This window comes from Octopus bimaculoides, chromosome 16 (assembly GCF_001194135.2).
Source record: "Octopus bimaculoides isolate UCB-OBI-ISO-001 chromosome 16, ASM119413v2, whole genome shotgun sequence".
In the NCBI taxonomy this organism is placed as follows: Eukaryota; Metazoa; Mollusca; class Cephalopoda; order Octopoda; family Octopodidae; genus Octopus; species Octopus bimaculoides.
Window position 1 is genome coordinate 49,874,709 of NC_068996.1, and position 21,385 is coordinate 49,896,093.

Here is a 21,385-nt window from a genome sequence, read left to right on the forward strand (position 1 = left end):
GAGAGAGAGAGAGACTGAAATGATGCTATAGTTGAGTAAGTTTGGGGGGGGGGGGCAGCGATATAAATGGATGGTGGTGAAGAAGGAGAGATAATTTGGTGGCTTGACAGAGAGATCAGTGTAAAATGTGGGAAGAGATGACAGTATAAGGATGAATATCAAATGAGAAAAATTTTTAATATAAAGAGGAAAGCTGCAGTTAGAGAGATGATGGGTTTTGGGAGTGTCTTCACAACAAAACTAGGTGAAGGGCCCAGTTTTGGATCGGATGGACACACAGTGTTTTAGTACTTTGTTATAACATTAACTTTATCACTAAGAGGAATTACCCTTGTATTAGGATTACTATCTAAATTAATCATCTTAAATATGATTCTAAAAATAAATGTAATTTCATTATCTTATTAGTTTATATTTCTAAATATTTCAGTTCTATATTTAAGAGATGAGGAATTATGTACGTTATTTACATTTGACAGATATTTGTCCTCATCTTGTTTGTTGTTAACACAATGTTTTGGCTGATATACCCTCCAGCCTTTATCAGGTGTCTTGGGGAAATTTCAAACCTGGGTTCGCATTCCTAAGGTATTTTTCAATGTTATTATTATTATTCAGGTCACTGCCTGGAATCAAACTCGGAATCTTAGGGTTAAGAGCGCGGGCTACTAACTCCAAGATTCCGAGTTCGATTCCAGGCAGTGACCTAAATAATAATAACAATAATAATAATAATAACATCGAAAAATAACATAGGAATGAGAACCCAGGTTTGAAATTTCCCCAAGACACCTGATGAAGGCTGGAGGGTATATCAGCCGAAACATTGTGTTAACAACAAACAAGATGAGGACAAATATCCGTCAAATGTAAATAATATACATTTCTAAATATATTTATAAAATCTTTTTATATATTTAAAACAAAGGAGGAAGCCTGTCATGTGTGTGTGTGTGTGTGTGTGTGTGTGTGTGTGCGTGCGATTCATTTTTAAGTCTATTTTTCCATGTTTATGAGATAGTCAAATACTTTATAGTGGCATGGTTTTGCAGCTGGATGATCTTCCTGTTGCTAACCCTTGCCAGTTTTTAAGTAAATATATATGTATGCATACATAAGTATATGAGACTGTGTGTATGTTTAAATTTTGGGTTCACTGGAGTGGTATTACTTTTCTCACTTCCATCAATAAACTGCCCAGTCTCTTCATGCCTTTGAAGATGTTTGAAATGAGGGATCCCTTACTTGGATAACAGGCAAGGGATAGCAAAAGAAAGGGCATTCAGGCTGTAAAACAATGCCTAAATAATGTTTGTCTAACCAATGCTGGCAAAAATGGACATAAAAATAAATGGTGCATGTGTATCATCATTGTCATCCAACATCTCCTTTTCCGATACTTGTATTGGTCAAACGGAATTAGATGAGACAGTTTTTTTTTATTGCTGGATGTCCTTCCTGTTGCCAATCTTCACCTGTTTCCAAGCAAGGTAAGATTACCCCATGACCAGATGTGTTTTTTTTTAAGGAAGACTGAAAACGAAAAATATTGCTTGCATGACAGGTGATACTCATTTTCAGCCCTTATTAAGGTTATCACTACAGCTATTCTATGGAGATAACCTCAACATGTGATGTAAAGCACACTGCTAGCACAGTAAAACATGGCGTTGACTTATAAAAACGTTTAATATGCATTATAGTATGTTATGGTTGCATAATGAAATACCGTGTGCCTACAAGTTATCATTTACAACCATCATATAATGTCAGGACAAGGGTGTACACACACACACACACACACACACACACACACACACATTCCTTAAGGTCAACTTTGCCTTTCACTCTTCTGGCATTGAATAAAGTTTCTGCCAAGTACTGGAGTTGATTTGATCAACTATTCCATCCCCACAAAATTTCTTCCTGGCCTTCATCATCATCATCACCAGCAGGATTTAACATTTGTTTTACATGCTGGCATGGGTTGGACAGTTTGACAGGAGCTGGTAAACCAGAGAACTGTGCCAGGCTCCAGTTGTCCATTTTGGTATGGTTTCTATGGTTGGATACCCTTCCTAATGCCAACCACTTTACAGAGTGTACAGGGTGCTTCTTATGTGGTGCCAACACAGGTGTTTTTTGTTTTTTATGTGCCACCAGCACAAGTGCACTTTATGTGGCGCTGGCATGAGTGCCGTTTATGTTGCATGTTGCCGATTATATATGAAATAGTTAGACTTTTTTCTACAGCTATTTAAAACTTAATCTTAATGATATTTCAAATAGCTTTCAGGCATAGCTATGTGGTGACAAAGTTCAATTTGGAACTAAGTGATTCGGGATTCAATCTCAGTGCATGACACCATGGCAAGTCTATTTTACTGTAGCATCAGATTAACCAATATCTTTTGCATTAATTTTGATAACTGGAAACTGTGCTTTGTTTTATGTCTGTCTGTGCGTATGTGTATGTATGAAAACACATGCTTGTGTATACAGTTACGTCCCTTTACACAAAAACGTAAAAAGTAGACAGCCAATAAACAGAGATTCATATTACATTGAATAAAGTAAATGGATGGTTAACTAAAATATGGCTGACTAAAACCCCCTGAAACTGCGCCCCAGGAGGGCCACAGAATCCAGTGACTGTGGCCAGTAAAAGAAAACGATATAATAAGAAAAACAAAATCATACTTGAGTAATAGTAATGATTGCTTTATGGAGACAAAGGAGTTAAGTCCATTAAATTAACCCCAGTACTTGATTAGTATTTTATTTTATTGACACCCCCCTTACCCCCAACTGGAAGGATGACAGGCAAAAATTGACCATAGAGGGATTTGAACTCAGAGAGCAAAAAGCAATTTTGAAAGGAGGGGTTAGTCAGTTACATCAACCATAGTACTAGAGCGGTAGTTTATTTTATCAACCTCGGAGACATAAAAGGTAAAATTGATCCCACAAGGGCAGCCATTTTGGGGTAGGGGATGAATCAATTACATTGACTCCAGTATTTCACTAGTACTTAATTTATCGACCACGAAAGGATGAAAGGTAAAGTAGACCTTGGTGGAATTTGAACTCAGAACATAGCAATGGGTGAAATACTGCTAAGCATTTTGACTGGTGTGCTAACGTTTCTGCCAGCTCGCCACTTTAATAATAATTCTTTTCTACTCTAGGCACAAGGTCCAAAATTTTTGGGGAGGGGGCCAGTCAATTAGATCAACCCCAGTACGCAACTGGCACTTAATTTATCGACCCCAAAAGGATGAAAGGCAAAGTCGACCTCGGAGGAATTTGAACTCAGAACATAAAGACAGGCGAAATACCACTTAGCATTTCGCCTGGCGTGCTAACAATGATAATAAATCCTTTCTACCATAGGCACAAGGCCTGTAATTTGGGAGAGGGGAAGCCAGTTGATTAAATTGACCCCAGTACGCAACTGGTACTTAATTTATCAACCCCAAAAGGATGAAAGGCAAAGTCGACCTCAGTGGAATTTGAACTCAAAACGTGAAGATGGACGAAATGCTAAACATTTTGCCTGGCCTGCTAATGATTCTGCCAGCTCACCACCTTAATAATAACAATAATAATAATAACAATAATAATAATAATAATAACAATAACAATCCTTTCTACTAAAGGCACAAGGCCTGAAATTTGTGGGGAGGGGACTAGTCGATTACAATGATCCCAAATGTTTCAGTGGTACTTAATTTATCGACCCTGAAAGGATGAAAAGCAAAGTCAACCTCAGCGGAATTTGAACTCAGAATGTAGCAATGGACGAAATGCCGCTAAGCAGTTTGTCCGGAGAAGCTAGCAATTCTGCCAGCTGGCTGCCTTAATAATAACAACAACAACACCAACAGTAACAATAACTTGTAAAACATACCCTCATAAGTTCTTGTTTCTGTTTTTCTTCTGTATTCAAGCATTTTTTCGTCTGTTTTATTTCATTCATTATAGCTTGAGCTTCATCTATTGTAAAGCCACCATCCATTCGCGATAATTTCTGATCAACACTACAAAAGTAGAAGTCATTACATCAATTTGGTTTGTTTGTCTTCAATAGTAAATGAAATGATTATAACTCTCTTAAATTATATATATTACAAAACATTTCAACTACAAATGCTTATCATGCTACTAATAGTTTCAACGATTAGCTGGAGATGATTTTTAAAATGAGAATATCTGAAATAAATTCGACTGCTCTCAAATGAGAATACTAAAAATGAACCCAACCACTCTCAAAAATTAAGTAAAAATACAGGAAAAATAATCCAGAATCCTTGTCCAGTACCAGATCAATCCCAAAGTCTAATCAGTTCATGCCAATCATGAGGCCAAACATCTCTGGATGTTGCATCCGAATCCATCCAGCGGTTCTTGAGATATCTTATCCACGGACAAACAAACACGATTGAAAACAATACCTCCGCCTTCGCTAAGGTGGTAATAACAGAAATATTGTTGTCCAGGGAGAGTCATAAGTAAAATAAAAGAGAATATTTTAAAAAAAAGTTACTATAAATTTCACAATTTATTCAAAAAATTGGAAAGTATTTAGATTTTATTTTACCAAATTCACTCACAAAGCTTTGGTCAGCCTGTGGCTATAGTAGAAGACACTTGCCCAAGGTGCCATGCAGTGGGACTGAACCCAGAACCATGTGGTTGGGAAGCAAGCTTCTTACCACACAAGATCTGTGTAATTAATTATTCTTTAACTGGCTTTAGCCAGTGGACAGTGGTCATGACAAGGCACTGCTTTCGGTGGTTTATTTGATAAAATCAATTCTTGTACATTTTTTCTCTTTAAAGTTTAGTAGTTCTTATATCAGGCACGTTTTGCTGAATTGCTAAGTCATACGGATATAAACAACACAGGTTGTCAGATGTTGGAGAACCCAAAGACATACACATATGAGGGAGTGCTGAAAAGCTGCTGGCTTTAAGGGTATTGTGAAAGACCTGGTTGGAGACCCAACCTTCTGAATTTCTTTACAGCGCTTCGAAAAACTGAAGGACCTGAGAAAGGAATATGTTGAATAAAATCACAACTGATCCTCCTGTATTTTATTTTACTCAAAGCCAGGAACTTTCAGCACCCCTTGTGTATGTGTGTATGTGTGTGTGTGTTTTTATATGAGGGGATACTGAAAAGTTCCTGGATTTAAGGGTATCATGAAAGGCCTGGCTGAGGCCCAACCTTCTGAGTTCTTTTACAGGGCTTAAAACTGAAGGACTACAGCAATAAGTATGTGAATGAAATCATGACTGATCCTTCTGTATTTTCTTTTACCCAAAGCCAGGAGCTTTTCAGCACACCCTCGTACATACACACACACACACATATATATATAAATAAATATACACATATACATAAATACATACAAAGACAGCTGAAGGAGGGATGCATATATTTGAAGTTCTTGTCCACTTTGAACCTTTTTTTATCTTTTGTTCTTGTTCAAAGCTACCCTTCATTGAAATTCCAGTTCTTACTGGGTTGAACTTGTTTAGGGAATTCCTTAGTTTCTTGGTTTATGGCGGTTTCAATGTATATATTACATCATACATTGATACAGCATGATTATCCTTCATTGGGACTCTAATGTTAAACAAGGGTACTACACTCGTTTAGGAATTTCTTGAGGTTTTATTGAATATACATACATACATACGCACTCCAACACACACATGGCTTAGTGGTCACAACTGTGAGATCATGGTTTCAATTCCCTGACTGGGCAGTACACAGCAATCTTAAGCAAAACACTTCCTTTCATACTGCTCTAGTGCAGTGGTTCCTAAACATTTTCAGGCTGCTGTCCCCTTGGTTCTAAGGCTTCATTCCTAGTACCCCACCCCACCCCACACACTCACCATCACTGACATAGACCATTTTTTGTAAACATCCATTGTGTTGTTTTGGTCACCCCATCTTTTTTCGATGCTCCCCCCCACTGGATCTTTCCATTGCCCTCCACCAGGGGGTGGGCAGTGCCACCCACTTTGGGAACTAATGCTCTAGTGCACTTACCTGTAAATAAGTAACTCTATGATAGACTGATGCTCTGAACAAGAGGAATGCTAGCCTGCCTGCCTAAACAGTAAGGTGGCATCATTCAGAAGGTACAACAATGCAAGGAAGTACATTGTGACTAGACACCTGACAGCCTGGGTGATACAGTTGTGTGTGTATGTGTGTACACATGCATACACACACACACACACACACACACAGAGCTAGTTTGCATAGTTTCTGTTCATCAAATGCACTCATAAGGCATTTGTCAATCCAGAGCCACTGTGTAAGGCACTTACCCAAGGCTCAAGCAGTGCAACAGAACTCAGGGCCACAAGGTAACAAAGCAAATTTTATATAATAATTATTTTATGGTTATTATATATAATAATTCTATCATCATCATCATCATTGTTTAACATCTGCTTTCCATGCTAGCATGTGTTGGACGATTTGATTGAGGACTGGCAAGCCAGAAGGCTGCACTAGGCTCCAATCTGATTTGACAGAGTTTCTACATCTGGATGCCCTTCCTAACGCCAACCACTCCGAGAGTGTAGTGGGTGCTTTTACATGCCACCGGCACGAGAGTCAGTCACGCGGTACTGGCAACGGCCACGTTCAAAAAGGTAAGATTTATATAAGCAACTCTAAAACCTGTTTATTACATGTTTGATTGTAAGTTTCCATCTGTTTCAGTTAATTGTACAATGAAGGAATATTTCTCCTCTGTAAATCTTAAGAAACATTAGTGTCAACTTCAGTGTAGAAGAAGATTTTATCACACTAATACTTTAGGTCAGTGTTCTTACATTATGATACTATATACTGTCTGAATTGCAACATGGAAGAAAAACAATGTATGGAAAAAAAATAAAGGGTTATGGTGAGCATAATCTGTAGGATATGCAATATTAAACTGTGCAGAAAAGCAAGTGGGTATTAAAACAGAGCAGCTAAACAGTGTTAGAGCACCAACTGCAGTGTTTATATAGTAATCATCATCCTCGTTTAATGTCGGTCTTCCATGCATGCATGGGTAGGACAGTTGACAGGAGCCAACCAGGTAGAAAAACTGACCTATGCTACTCTGTTTTGGCAAGGATTTTATGGCTGTATGCCCTTCCTAACCCTAACCACTCTGTAGAGTGGATTCAGTACTTTTTACATGGCTCTTGCACAGGCAAGGTTAGTTTTGGCAAGATTTTTACAGCTGGATGCCTTTTCAAATACCAACCATTTTACAGAGTGGACCAGACGCTTTTTACGTGGCACAAGCACTGGCAGGGTCACCAAATAACTCACAAGACAAGGAATTATGAGAGGGGGAAGGGGGCATTTGAGGAGGGGGACTTGTGTCAAAGGATGAAAGGTTAGAGTGTGATAAAGAGACAGAGAGAGGCAGCAGAAGCAAGTGTCTTGCCACAACAGAGGGGACATTAGAGGAGATGATCCGGTATCAGAGGATGAAAGGTTAGAGTGTGACAAAGAGACAGAGAGAGGCAGAAGCAGGTGTCTTTCCACAACAGAGGAGACATTAGAGAAGATGATCTGGTATCAGAGGATGAAAGGTTAGAGTGTGACAAAGAGACAGAAGCAGGTGTCTTGCTATAATGGAGGGAGCATTGGAGGAGGTGATCCGATATCAGACATGTGATGCAAGTTGATGAGAGGTACAAGGTGTAAAACTGTGAAGTGTTTTTGAAGATCAAGACAGTGGCAAAGAGGGAAGAAGTGGTGAATGCAGATATCAGGATGTTTGTACCTCATAAGATGAAAACTGAGATGTGTGGTGATGAGTTGCAGGAAACAACAAAACCTATGCAGAATGGAAGGAGAGGAACATTGAATATACTGTTATTTCTCTCTCTATAACTACCTTCACTATCCATCATGCATATGTTCCCTATCCATCCTTCAATACTATACCCTACTCAATTCAGGGGTCTAGTGCTGATGTCATGAAAAAAAAAAGCACTCAGCACACTCTCATACCCACACAATCATTAGCATTGTTTTAATGAACACTTTTCCATGTTGGATTTACTTAGACAGAATTCATGGAGGCAGATTTTCTTGAGGCAAATGCCCTTCCTAATATCAATTTTCACTTGCCTCCAAGCAAGGCAATATTTCCCCAGGGCTGGACATATTTCTATGAAAGGCAACACTTGCATGACGGTGACACTTGTTTACAATTCTCATACAACATCAAGACAAGGAGACGCACACACACACACACATACCGGGTTTCAAATTATTAATGATGTAACACTTGTAAGTCCTTGGTTCTTTACAACTTCACGCTTAATTCATGACAGAGTATATTGAGAAACAGCCCTCAACTGACATCTGTTGGCTCTCTTACATATCTTTGTAGAAGATGTAACAAATTTTTTCACAGATTGGTAATATCTTCCAATTATTTTAGAAAGTTCTAATGTTGATTTACCTTTTGCAAGTTCAGAAATAACAATATTTCTCTGAAACAGTTAAATCACATTTACGACCCATAATTACACTCGTTAATAATCCGGAACACCAAAAGTTTATGGAAATCATGCAAATGGTCGCAGTTTGTTTATTCTTGTGCAAAACCTAATGTTTTTTTTTACATACCATGCACATATAGCTGTTGCCATCATTCTGTGGAAATTTCATTGAATTCCAACAAAATTTTAAAATGTTACATCGTTAATAATTTGAAATGCAGGTCTGGTGCTGCCTTCCAATTTGCCAGCCCTGGTCAAACCATCCAACCCAAGCTAGTATGGACAACAGACATTAAATGATGATGATGCATATATATATATATATATATATATATATATATATATATATATATATATATATATATATATATATATATACACACACACACACACATAAAATAAGTATATAAATATATATACAGTGGCTGAGTGGTTGGTGTTAGGAAGGGCATCCAGCTGTAAAAATCCTGCCATAAGTCACAAAAGTGTGGGGTAGGCTTCGGCCTGGCTGGTTCTTGTGGTACCGTCCCACCCATGCCAGCATGGAACATGGACGTTAAATGATGATGATGATGATGATGATGATGATGATACTCATTCATATGCATATATGCAAATACATACATTAATGCATATGTATATAGACACTCACATACACACACAAGTAATAGTTTACTTCCTAGATTCCATCTTATAACACTTCTGAATTTACATTATTCCAATCCTCATTAGATTAATTAACATCACAGCTATAGATAAAACACTCAAGCATATAACAACATACCCACTTACCTATATTGCAACCAATCATGCTCCCAATAGCTGTGATGGATGTCAATAGATTGCTTTAGCTCTCACACCGAAAAGGCCCAATCAAAAACATTCTAAAAGCCTCACTTATGGGAGGTCTACAGTTTATTTTCTCACTAACTTCTGAGCATGCCTTACAGTAAACTGACAGGCCATTCCCTCCACCCTCTTTCCTCCTACATTAATCAATCTTAGAACACACAGACACATTTACTTAAAAAACATTCCACTTAGAGTTTAGTCATTCACAGCCTTGTCACAATATTTGTAGAACATCTGTAATGTTTACAGAGGATGTGGAAATGAGATTGACAGGCAGCAGCCCAGCACTTTCAATCCAAGGGTTTTTTTTTTTTTAACCTAACAGTTACACAGTTATTTATAGCTCTATCCACTTCGAGTTAAACTGTTAAAAACGATTTTTTTCACGTTTCCATGTTTCTAAAGGCTTATGACAAACGATATATCATGTGATCAATTTGACCACTGGAAGTTGTTATACATCGCTGATCACAATGCACTTCATGTCATTTTGGCTTTTGAATGATGCCACCCTGCTGGGTAGGCAAACGGTGCAACACACTCCTTGATCGGAGAGCTACTCTGTCACAAGGTTATTCATTCACAGCTGAGTGGACTGGAGCGACATGAAATGAAGTGCTTCAATTAAGAACACAATGTGCCACTCAGTCCAGGAACTAAACTCACAATCGCAATATGATCGTAATATCATTACAAATGATATATGAGCATATGCATGTATACGTACAGGTATGTGCATACCTACATCTACCTGTACATATAGATGCATATCTGGGTACAGGATGTCAAAAAACGTGGACAAAAAAGGAACAAGAACATAAACAAAGCACAAAAAACGGACTTTTTTTATGGACAACAGAATGAACACATAGGTCATCATCATCATCATTTTAACATTCTACTTTGCCATGCTTGCATAGGTCAGACGAAGATGCTGGCCAGACACTCTTCCAGTTCATCAAGCAACAACCAACCTGGATATGATTTACGAGATGAACTGGAAACAAATGACACTGTTAGTAAAGCTATTGTTTACAAACCTATGTGTAGACTTGAGAAATACAAACTCACTCTCCCAAACACACATCACCATCATTATTATCATCGTCATTGTTGTTTTAGCATCCATTGTTCCATGCTTGCATGGGCCAGATGGAATTAGGTGAGGTAGATTTTTCTAAGGCCAGACATGTTTTCATGGAAGATTGGAAATGAATGACACTGTTTGTGTGTCAGTGACACTTGTTTACAACTGAGCCTTCTCCTATAGACCTGGACCAACCACAGACTTGTGAGTAGATTTTTGGTAGGTGCAAACTGAAAGAAACCAATCATGTGTATGTGAGAGAGAGAGAGAGAGAGAGAGAGAGAGAGAGAGAGAGAGAGAGAGAGAGAGAGAAAGAGAGAGAGAACGGGTATTTTCTTTGTGTCCACTGGTTTGTAAAGAACAGCTTTCTGATGATGTTGTTTGCTTGCAGTCCAGCATGAAAACATGTCTGGGTTATTTGTTGCTTGATAGACTGGGAGATTATTGCATCATTTGGAAACAAGTGGGAGCTGGAGACAGGGAGGGCATCTGGGTAATAAAGACATAACTGTGTCCCAAAGTATTCTTATCTGACCCATGAAAAAGTAGGCAGTGAAACAATGACAATGATAGATACATATGCATGTGTATGTGTACACACATACAGATAGATAGATCAATAGATACATACGAATGTATATATATAGATACCTATGTATATTTATGTTATCTGTGTATATGTATGTATACACATATGTATATGTATGTATACCAGTGGCCAACTGCATACAATATGTATGTATACATATACATAGACACACAGGACAGTTAAATGCCATTATAAACTGTACAGTGAGGGTCAACTTTAAAATATTCCAACACCATCACTAACAAAAATTTACAAAGATTCTTTTCTAAATCATAATGGAAAATTAATAACCCTGAGATATGAAATCAAGGCTCAGAGTGAAAACTCCATTATCAAGACAAAAATGTTACAGCAGGCCAGGATAAAATACTGCCATAAAACGGGCCCTTCCTAGGAAGATCTAAAATCATTCTGGTCTAACTAAGATTTGGAATGAGAGTAAGGATTTTAATTGGAGTGTGACATGGTTTGGTTCAAGAAATTGAGAATACTGTCAGCGTTAATAGTTACACATTCAATCTTAAAATTCACCAATCCTGTGGGAAAATTAAATTATGGGAAGATATCAGGAAGAAACCTCATAGGCAGATATTGGTACAAGAAGTTGACTTTTTGTAGAAAGTCACTTATACAAATGCTTGAAAAAGATAGACTTACAAACACTGCATTGGCTTAGAACTACAGAGGTTAACATTACATACAAATTGCACATAATCTGTCTGAGCCAATTCCTCCAAGACCATTGAGAGTTTAATGATAGTCACTGACAAGCTGACAAGTGGAAAGAAAGGAGTGTGGGGATGCATCAAACAAATGTTGGTAAATAAAGCTGTGCTGTCTGAAGAAAACAAAACCTTGTGACAGTATAGCTTGATTACAGAATGGCATTCAATTCCATTCTCCACTTATGGCAACTGAAGTTACTGCAGCTGGCAAAAGTACCTGCAACCTCAGTTGCTTCCATCAAAAGACTCACAAAGGCCTAATCCACAATTCTTACACTTGTAACTGAAAGTGGAACAATTGTCTCTACAGACTGCTATTTGATATTAATATTGTTCCATTGCTAATGACTAATTTTATATTTGGTCTGGCAGCTATCTGCAATACTAGCGACTGATTAGTCACTGCTTTACTATATCAGTAGAAGCAAAGTCTGGTTAGCATGTGGTTATATTGGATACCAGTGGCCAATCACAATCGAATTCACAGAAATCACATGATAAAGCAATTTCATTGCTGATATAGACATTTTTCATCTACTGCTGAGACTTCTGAGCTCTTTAGCACTATACACCTATATGAGATGATTTATCAAGACAAATATCACAGTATTACAGTGTTTTTACAAAATACCCATATTAAGTAGGATATAGAGATTGCTAATTGTCCCTGATATCATAAATATTTCCTAAGTAACAGTTAATCTATGCTTCTGTTTATTTTGGCTCTAAATCAACAGTCATTTCATCATCATTTAACGTCCGCTCTCCATGCTAGCATGGGTTGGATGATTTGACTGAGGACTGGTGAACCAGATGGCTACACCAGGCTCCAATCTGATCTGGCAGAGTTTCTACAGCTGGATGCCCTTCCTAACGCCAACCACTCCGAGAGTGTAGTGAGTGCTTTTACATGCCACCGGCACGAAGGCCAGCCAGACGGTACTGACAACAGCCATGCTCAAAATGGTGTCTTTTACGTGCCACCTGCACAGGAGCCAGTCCAGCGGCACTGGCAACGACCTTCTTCGAATGTCTTTTCACATGCCACCGGCACAAGTGCCAGGAAGGCGACGTTGGTAACAATCATGCTCAAAGGTGCTATTTACGTGCCGCCGGCATGGAAGCCAGACAGCTGGTGCTCTGGCAACGATCACGCTCGGACGGTGCTCTTAGTGCTCCACTGGTACAGGTGCCATCACGATTCTTCAAGTGTTTCACTACATTCCCTACTCAACAAAACAAGAACTGCTAATACCTGGGTATTGATGAAAATATATTGTACAAAGGTAATGTGAACAAGGACAGAGTAACCAAAGAATATAATACTAGACTTAAAAAGATATGGCAATTAGAGCTTTCCTAGTACAACAAAACACTATCCCACAATGCATTTGCAATACCCATATTGATACCAACATTTGGGATTATAGACTGATCATCATTGGCGTCATTGTTTAACATCCACTTTCCATGCTGGCATGGGTTGGATGGTTTGACTGAGAACTGGTAAATCGGGAGGCCGTGCCAGGCACCAATCTGATTTGGCATGGTTTCTACAGCTGGATGTTCTTGCTAATGCCAACCACTCCAAGAGTGTAATTGGTGCTTTTTACATGCCACTGGCACAGGTGCCAGGCAAGCAGCACAGGCATTTATAGAAGAAATCTGTTCTGTAGATACAAGATCCTGGTATCGACTGCAAATTTCCAGAGAAGCAGTGATATTGACAGATTTCATTTCAGAACATAAGAGAGATGTAAAAGTTCCTTCCTAGAAAGAGCTAAAATCATTCTGGTATAAGACCTGGAATGAGAGTAAGGATTTTAACTGGAGTGTGACATGGCTTGCACAATAAATTGCGAATACTGTCAGCATTAATAATTATACATTCAATCTTAAAATTCACTTAATCTTGTGGGAAAGCTAAATTATGAGAAGATACCAGGAGGAAACCTCATAGGCAGATATCAGTACAAGCTGACTTTTAGTAGAAAGTTGTCATTGTTATCATCATAATCATCGCTTAATGTCCACCTTCCATGCTGGCATGGGTGGGATGATTTGACAAGAGCTGGCCAAGCAGAAGCCTGCACCAGAATTCTGTGACTATTTTGGCAGGATTTTTACAGCTGGATGTCCTTCCTAACACCAACCACTCAGCAGAGTGGACTTAGTGCTTTTTATGTGGTACCAGCACAGGCGAGGTCAGTTTTGACAAGGTTTTTGCAACTCGATGCCCTTCCAAATGCTAACCACTTGGTGCTTTTTCTGTGGCACCTGCACTGGCAGGGTCACCAAGTAACTTGCAAGACAAAAATCTTTTGATACTTATACAAATGCTTAAAAAAACTATGGAAGGCCATAAGAGAGATGTATGAGAAGAAGCTTAAGATTAGTAGACAGCCTTTGAATGCTGTATGACATTGCTCAGGCAACACTTGTTAGACAAAGGCACTATACCATATGCCCGTGGGCATATGGCGTAGTGGTTAAGAACGTGGGCTACTAACCCCAAGATTCCGAGTTCGATTCCAGGCAGTGACCTGAATAATAATAATAATAATAATAATAATAACAACATTGAAAAATACCTTAGGAATGAGAACCCAGGTTTGAAATTTCCCCAAGACACCTGAAGAAGGCTGGAGGGTATATCAGCCAAAACGTTGTGTTAACAACAAACAAGATGAGGACAAATATCCGTCAAATGTAAATAATGTAAATAATAAAACAAGTTCTCAAAATGAAGTAAATAACATTCTATGAATTGGTAAAATTCTTGAGAACTCTTTATGAAACACTCACTTCCTGATAATTTTACCCCATACAGACCTAGAACTGCAGGGTTGGGTATCTCAGCAAAGACCTAGAAGAGGAGTTTAATACTGGCTGTCTATGGGAACTCCCTATATATTGATAGTTTGGCTTTTAAAATTGAATCTATAGGAGAATTAGAAAAGAAATTCTAGGTTTCACAGCTAAACCTAGAATTGAGAGGTCTTATGGTAAACAATGTAATGTATGCAAGAGTGGTTAGGTGTGTGTTTGTTAGTGTAAAGTGAAATGATATTGTTTAGACAGATGTCACAAATACGTTTCTCCAATATGTAAGTGTCAATAGAAGTGACGTTTAAAAGAGGAAATAAAATTTTTTTAGTGATGGTCAAATGGCCAGTGGCAAGGAAGTGGATCCAAGGTGCATAGAAGTGTTGTGGATGTAAAGGTTCAGGAGCAAAAGAAAAATCAAGGCTGGATGAAGAGTTACAGATCAGAAGGGTATGCAAAGTAGGGACTTGGTTGAAAGAAGGGAATGGATATTCATAGAATATGGGAGAGGTGACAGGATCTAAGTGAAGTATCTACTTCACTAGGAAGTGTGCTGGATGGGCTATTGAAAGGATAAGATATTAAGGGTGGAAAGTGAAGGGAAGAGCAGATGGTGGTGGGGTGGAGCAAGATGTGAGCATGGAAATGCAACAAATGTTCCAGGTGTGGAGGCAGGTATTATTGACAATAATCTGGGGGTAACAGTGATGCGTTAACTGGAGGGCCGTCAGGTGTGTCTAGATCTTGAAGTAATGATCATGGTTACAGAGACAGCAAATGCATAGAAACTGTGAACATGGGATGGGGGTGGGAAAAGGTGAAGTCAGTTGACTTATAGGTGTAGAGTAGAGAGGGAGAGATTTGGATAGTTAACAGTGATAGTGATGTCGAAGAAATTGAAAGAGGATGGGTTGGTGGTAGAAGCAAAATCAATGATTAACTGAAAGGAATAAATGAAGTTGATGAAGGTGGTGAGTTGAGTATGAACAAGAGAGCTGGCCCCGGTGCAACCATCGATAAATGTACCATACAGTTCAGGGATGGACCAGTTAAGTAGATAAATATTTGAGCCTCAACATAAGCAACAAACAAGATAGCATAGGTAGTTTGCATGGTCACCTCAGTGACCTACTAGTAAAATTTACAGTAGAATGAGAACTAATTCAAAGGAGGAGCGTAGAGGTGCTGGGATCCAAGAAGTACTTAGGAGCAAGAGGACTATCATCTTGTAGGATGTCAGTATATAGGGATTTAATATCTAGAGCAAAGAAGGAGAGAGGAGCTAGGTGAGGAAGAAGAGGAATTGAACAGAAGAATGTAATTAGCATTATAAATGTGAGAAGTGCAGTAATCAATGGTTGGAGAATCCTTTTGAAGTTTCATTCATTTTCAGCACTTCCAGTTATGACTAGGAAACCTATAATGAACAGAAAGGGGTTGAAGACAGAGCCATAATAAATCCCACTAAATTCATTATAAGCTATCACCTTACTGGTTGCTCCTCAATACATAGCTGGTATAACTCTCTCCAACTCATTCATCTACCTTTAGCTTTCTTTGTGACCACTAAATAACAAAGCAAGGATCCTTTCAAAGACATTTTCCAGATCTACAAACGCTAGGTATAGTTTACTTCTAGTTAAGTACTTCTCTTGCAGTCATCTCATGAGGAAGATGGCACCAGTGGTACCTCTTCCTGGCACAAGACCAAACAGCATCTTATCTAGATTAATCTTGTTCCTAATCAGTTTTGCAATAAATTGTAAGTATATCATCATCATTTAATGCCTCTTCTCCATGCTAGCATAGGTTGGATAGTCTGACAGGATCTGCACAGGCAACAATTGTCTGTTTTGTTATGGTTTCAACAGCAGGATGCCCTTCCTAATGCCATTCTTGAAAAGTAGTATGGGATTTCTCACAGATCAATACATCTGTCAATTGCACACATAGATGTGTAACAAAATGGTCTGACACTGCTATAAGACAATACATTCTTGAGCAAACAAATAACCATTCAATGCAAATGATTGTAACATAACATGAGCAATACTTCTATTCTTATTTTTTTTACTATCAATATATATCTATATATATATATAGTCTGACGAATGGGAATGTGAAACTCTGAGTAATAGATTTTGTGATGTCTTTGCAGCTTTATTAATAAAGCATATGGCTCTACTTCTGGTATTCAAGTACTATTTATGTGCTCACTCTAGTATGTATGTATATATATATATGAGGGAAGATCATTATCAGAAATGTTCTGAGTTCAAATCTCACCAATGCTGACTTATCCCACTTCTAGGTTTGATAAAATTAATTCCAGGCAAGTACCAGGACTAGGATATTTAACTGTCCTCAGAACACATCAAAGAAATCCCTAGGACTTGAACCTCAGATCACAGAAAGGTGAAACCTCTGGCAATTTATCTGAATAAGTGCATGCATGGATAAATAGTAATAATACACATATGTATGTTTAAGGAGTTTTTGCTTTGCAACCAAATGAATTCAATTTTGGTCACACAGGATATTTTTCACGTGATCGATGTCAGAACCGTCTGACTCATGCTCGTGCTGGTGGCATGTTAGAAGCACCATCCAAACATGGCCGATTCCAGTACCCACTGACTGGTTCTCCTGCAGGTGGCATGTAAAAAGCACTATCCGAATGTGATCAATGCCAGGCCCGCCTAATTGGCCCTCGTGTTGGTGGCATGTAAAAAGTACCCACTACACTCTCGGAGTGGTTGGCATTAGGAAGGACATCCAGCTGTAGAAACTCTGCCAGATCAGATTGGAGACTGGTGCAGCGGTTGGTTCTCCAGACCTCAGTCAAACCGTCCAACCCATGCCAGAATGGAAAAACAGATGTTAAATGATGATGATCATCATGATGGTGGTGGTGGTGGTGGGCAGATATCTTTCACTAGAGCAGACCAACCAAAAGCCATGTCAGTGGAACTAGTAGGCAGAAACAGAAAGAAGCCTATTGTATGTACGCATTCATGAATGCATACATACATACATACTAGGCATGTGCCATCAGTAATTACTGAGGGTAGGTAGTTGTGACCTTTATGTAATAAAACATACAAAAAATAAGCGAAACAAACACAGGTGCACGACTGCCTTTATAGGTGTTGTAGGAATGTACGCAGCATGAATACTACAGCAATCCTATGCATAGCTTAAATACTAAGATTGAAAGGCAGGGGCGAATTATGCCTACGTAATCTATGAAAAAATAAAATATTTTGCATTTTATGCATAGTAATCAGAGTAACCTTCATAATTCTATTGAATTAGGTGCATATTTTGCCATAAAAGGTAAATGTTACTATCGATCTATTTCATTCAGGTTAGGCACTGCCTACCTTGTCTATCTAGGCAGCACGTCCCTGATACATACATACACACACGTATGGTACTAACATAATTGTTTGTTTTAGGAGTTTTTGGTTCACAACCACATGGATTCAATTCCAATCTCACTGAGTGATACTTAGAGCAAGTACCTTTTACTAAAGACCTTGGCCAACCAATGCCATGTGAGTGGATTCGATAGACAGAAACAGAAAAGTGTATAATGTATGTGTGTGTATGCACATCTGTGTGTGTGTGTGTGTGTTCATGTCTCTTTGTTTTGACACAGCATGTTAATTGTAAACAAAGATCATCGTCACAAAAGTATTGTTGTTCATTTGAGATCATCCGTGAAAATATGCACAGTCATTGTACTCTTCATGTTCGAATAACAAGAAAATATTACTTTACTAGGAAATAGGGCAAAGTTGGCAACCCAAAAAGCATCTGGCCTTAGAAAACCTGCCACAATTAATTTTATCTGACCCAAGGAAAGTATTAAAATGGTGATGATAATTTCTAAAACTGAATGTTTCTTTCTAGTAATGCATGGAGAGTTATTGTCACAGAAATTATTTATCTATCTAGCTATTCCTACATGTAGCTAAGACTCACACACACACAATAGAATACAAATGAGAGTGGCAGGAGCAGTTAAGCCAACAATTTATCATGCTCTCTCTCTCTCCCTCCCTCTCTCTCTCTCAATCTATCTCTTTACTACTTTCTCATGTATTCTTGCGTCATTACTATCTGGACACACATTTTTATATATATATATATATATATATATATATATATATATATATCCCTCTACCCCTCTCTCTATTAACACACACACACACACATAAATACTATTTACTGTTTACTTGTTTCAGTCATTTGGCTGTGGCCATGCTGGGGCATTACCTTGAAGTTTAGTCAAACAAATCGGCCCCCAAAACTTATTTTTTAAGCCTAGTACTTGTTCTATTGGTTACTTTTAGCTGAACTGCTAGGTTACAGGGGTTTAAACACACCAACACTGATTGTCAAGCAGTGGTAGGGGACAAACACAGACATAAAGATACACACACATAGATATATAAATAAATATATATATATATAAACCTAAATATATATAAACACACACACACCCACATATATATATATATATATACACACACATACATACATGTTGAAACAAATCCATTCACAAGGATTTGGTTGACCCAAGGTTATAGTAGAAGACACTCACCCAAGGTGCCATGCAGTGGGACTGAACCTGAGACCATGTGGTTGGTAAGCAAGCTTCTTACTATACAGCCATGCCTGTGCCTATATCATTATCATCATTTAATGTCCACTTTCCATGCTAGTATGGGTGGATGGTTTGACTGAAAATTGGTGAGCTGCACCAGGTACCAGTCTGATTGAGCATGGTTTCTATGGTTGGTTCCTTATGCCAACTACTCCAAGAGTGTAGCAGGGGAGGGCTAGCTTAGCTATTTCTCTGTAGAGTGAGAAAATGATGAACAGCTTTAATCGATTTTCAAACCTTATTGGATTCTCATCAGAGGAGACTACATCAATTTGACCCATCCCAGAGAAACAAACAGCTAATCTGTTTGTAGACTCAACAATTAGACAGTAGCTACAGAAAACTGGTGCCCCTCATTTGCATACCAAATGTATTAAATCATCACAGGCACAAACACTTTTAGTTACATTGCTTGATACGTCAATCAACCATTTTCTCTCCCTCTCTGTTTACCAGTCTGTCATGTGCTCCTTCAGTCTTAGTCACATACTTACACACACACACACACCCCTCATCTTTCCCTCCACACTTCCCTATATATTAATCAATTTATCTATCTCTGTGTGTGTGTGTGTATACACACACAAGCATATATGTGCATGTGTATGTCCAAGTCCACACCAAGCCACACACAAACCACTACATCAAGTCTTTCTCCCTCTAAACATCAGCTACCTGGAAGCTCCTACCTGTTCATGTTTTCCTGCAAGTGTCAACATGCAGTAGTGAAAGTGGAACATTGCCAAGGGCAGTTTGACTGCCTTTGGATGCTCTAGATGCAACATTTATACACATACACATTCATGTGTATATAACATATAAATGCATCATCATTTAATGTCCGTTTTCTGTGGGTTAGGTGGTGTGTATGTGTCTGTATGCCATGGGTTGGGTGGTGTGTGTGTATATATATATATATATATATATATATATATATATATCTTTGTTATAAGATCATAAGCCAGAAAAAGAGTATACCCTAAAATAAATAGATATATATAAATATACATACATTTATATATGTGTATATATATATATATATATATATATATATATATATATATATATATATATATATATATATATTCACACACACACATATATATATAAATATATATAGTGAAGGCGCATGGTTCAGTAGTTAGAACACTGAGCTCACAATCATGATGTTGCAAGTTCGAATCCCGGACAGGGCTGTGTGTTGTGTTCTTGAGCAAGACACTTTATTTCACGTTGCTCCAGTTCACTCAGCTGTAGAAATGAGTTGCAAGATTACTGGTGCCAAGTTGTATCGGCCCTTTTGCTTTTCTCTTGGATAACATCGGTGGTGGGGAAAGGGAAGGCTGGTGTGCATGGGCAACTGTTGGTCTTCCATAAACAACCTTGACCAGACTTGTGCCTTGGAAGGGAACTTTCTAGGTGCAATCCCATGGTCATTTATAACCAAAGTGGGTCTTTACTTCTCTTTTACATACTGTTGCCACAATTATTATTTATCAGAGCTTAATGGCAATATTTCATTAAATCCAAAAGGGTGAAAAAGCAGGGTTTGAACTGAGAATTTACATAGAATATATAGCATGAAACCAAGAAAACAAACAAAAAATAAAAAAAGAAAACACAATAAACATATTCACCACTATTATTGACAGAACGGGTACACTGGTATGTGTGTATCACGGTATCAAAAAATTGACCAGGCTATCATATGATGTTATACAATGCTGATCACAATGCGCTTGCATCATTTTAGCTTTTGAATGACACCACCTCACTGGTTAGGCGAGCAAACTAACATTTCCCCTGATAGAAAGGCTATTCCATCACAGGAGTACCCTTTTATACCCCTTTACAACTAAGTTGACTAGAACAACATGCCACCCAATCCAGAAAATGAACCCACTAGGCCACATACCTATCACACACGCACACATTCCAGAAGGTGACAAGTTCTAAAGAAACTATGCCGCACTACTTAGCATACAGTACTCAAGAGTAAGTCTGAGAGTGAATAAAATATTTAATCCTAAGTCATTTGTCTGAAAAAATATATTCTGTTGGAATGATTATGGCTTATATATATATATATATAT

At 38.2% G+C, this 21,385-nt stretch overlaps 1 protein-coding gene across 4 annotated transcripts in view; it reads right to left on the reverse strand.

Moving 5' to 3' along the window:
• The window catches only part of LOC106872603 (protein WWC2), a 98,129-nt gene that overhangs the window by 48,400 nt on the left and 28,344 nt on the right, over nucleotides 1–21,385 (reverse strand). For all 4 annotated transcript variants that reach the window (XM_052973750.1, XM_052973751.1, XM_052973753.1 and 1 more), the window contains one exon: nucleotides 3,911–4,040. In XM_052973750.1, coding sequence (XP_052829710.1) covers nucleotides 3,911–4,040 — 130 coding nt within the window. The remainder of the gene's footprint in view (nucleotides 1–3,910; nucleotides 4,041–21,385) is intronic.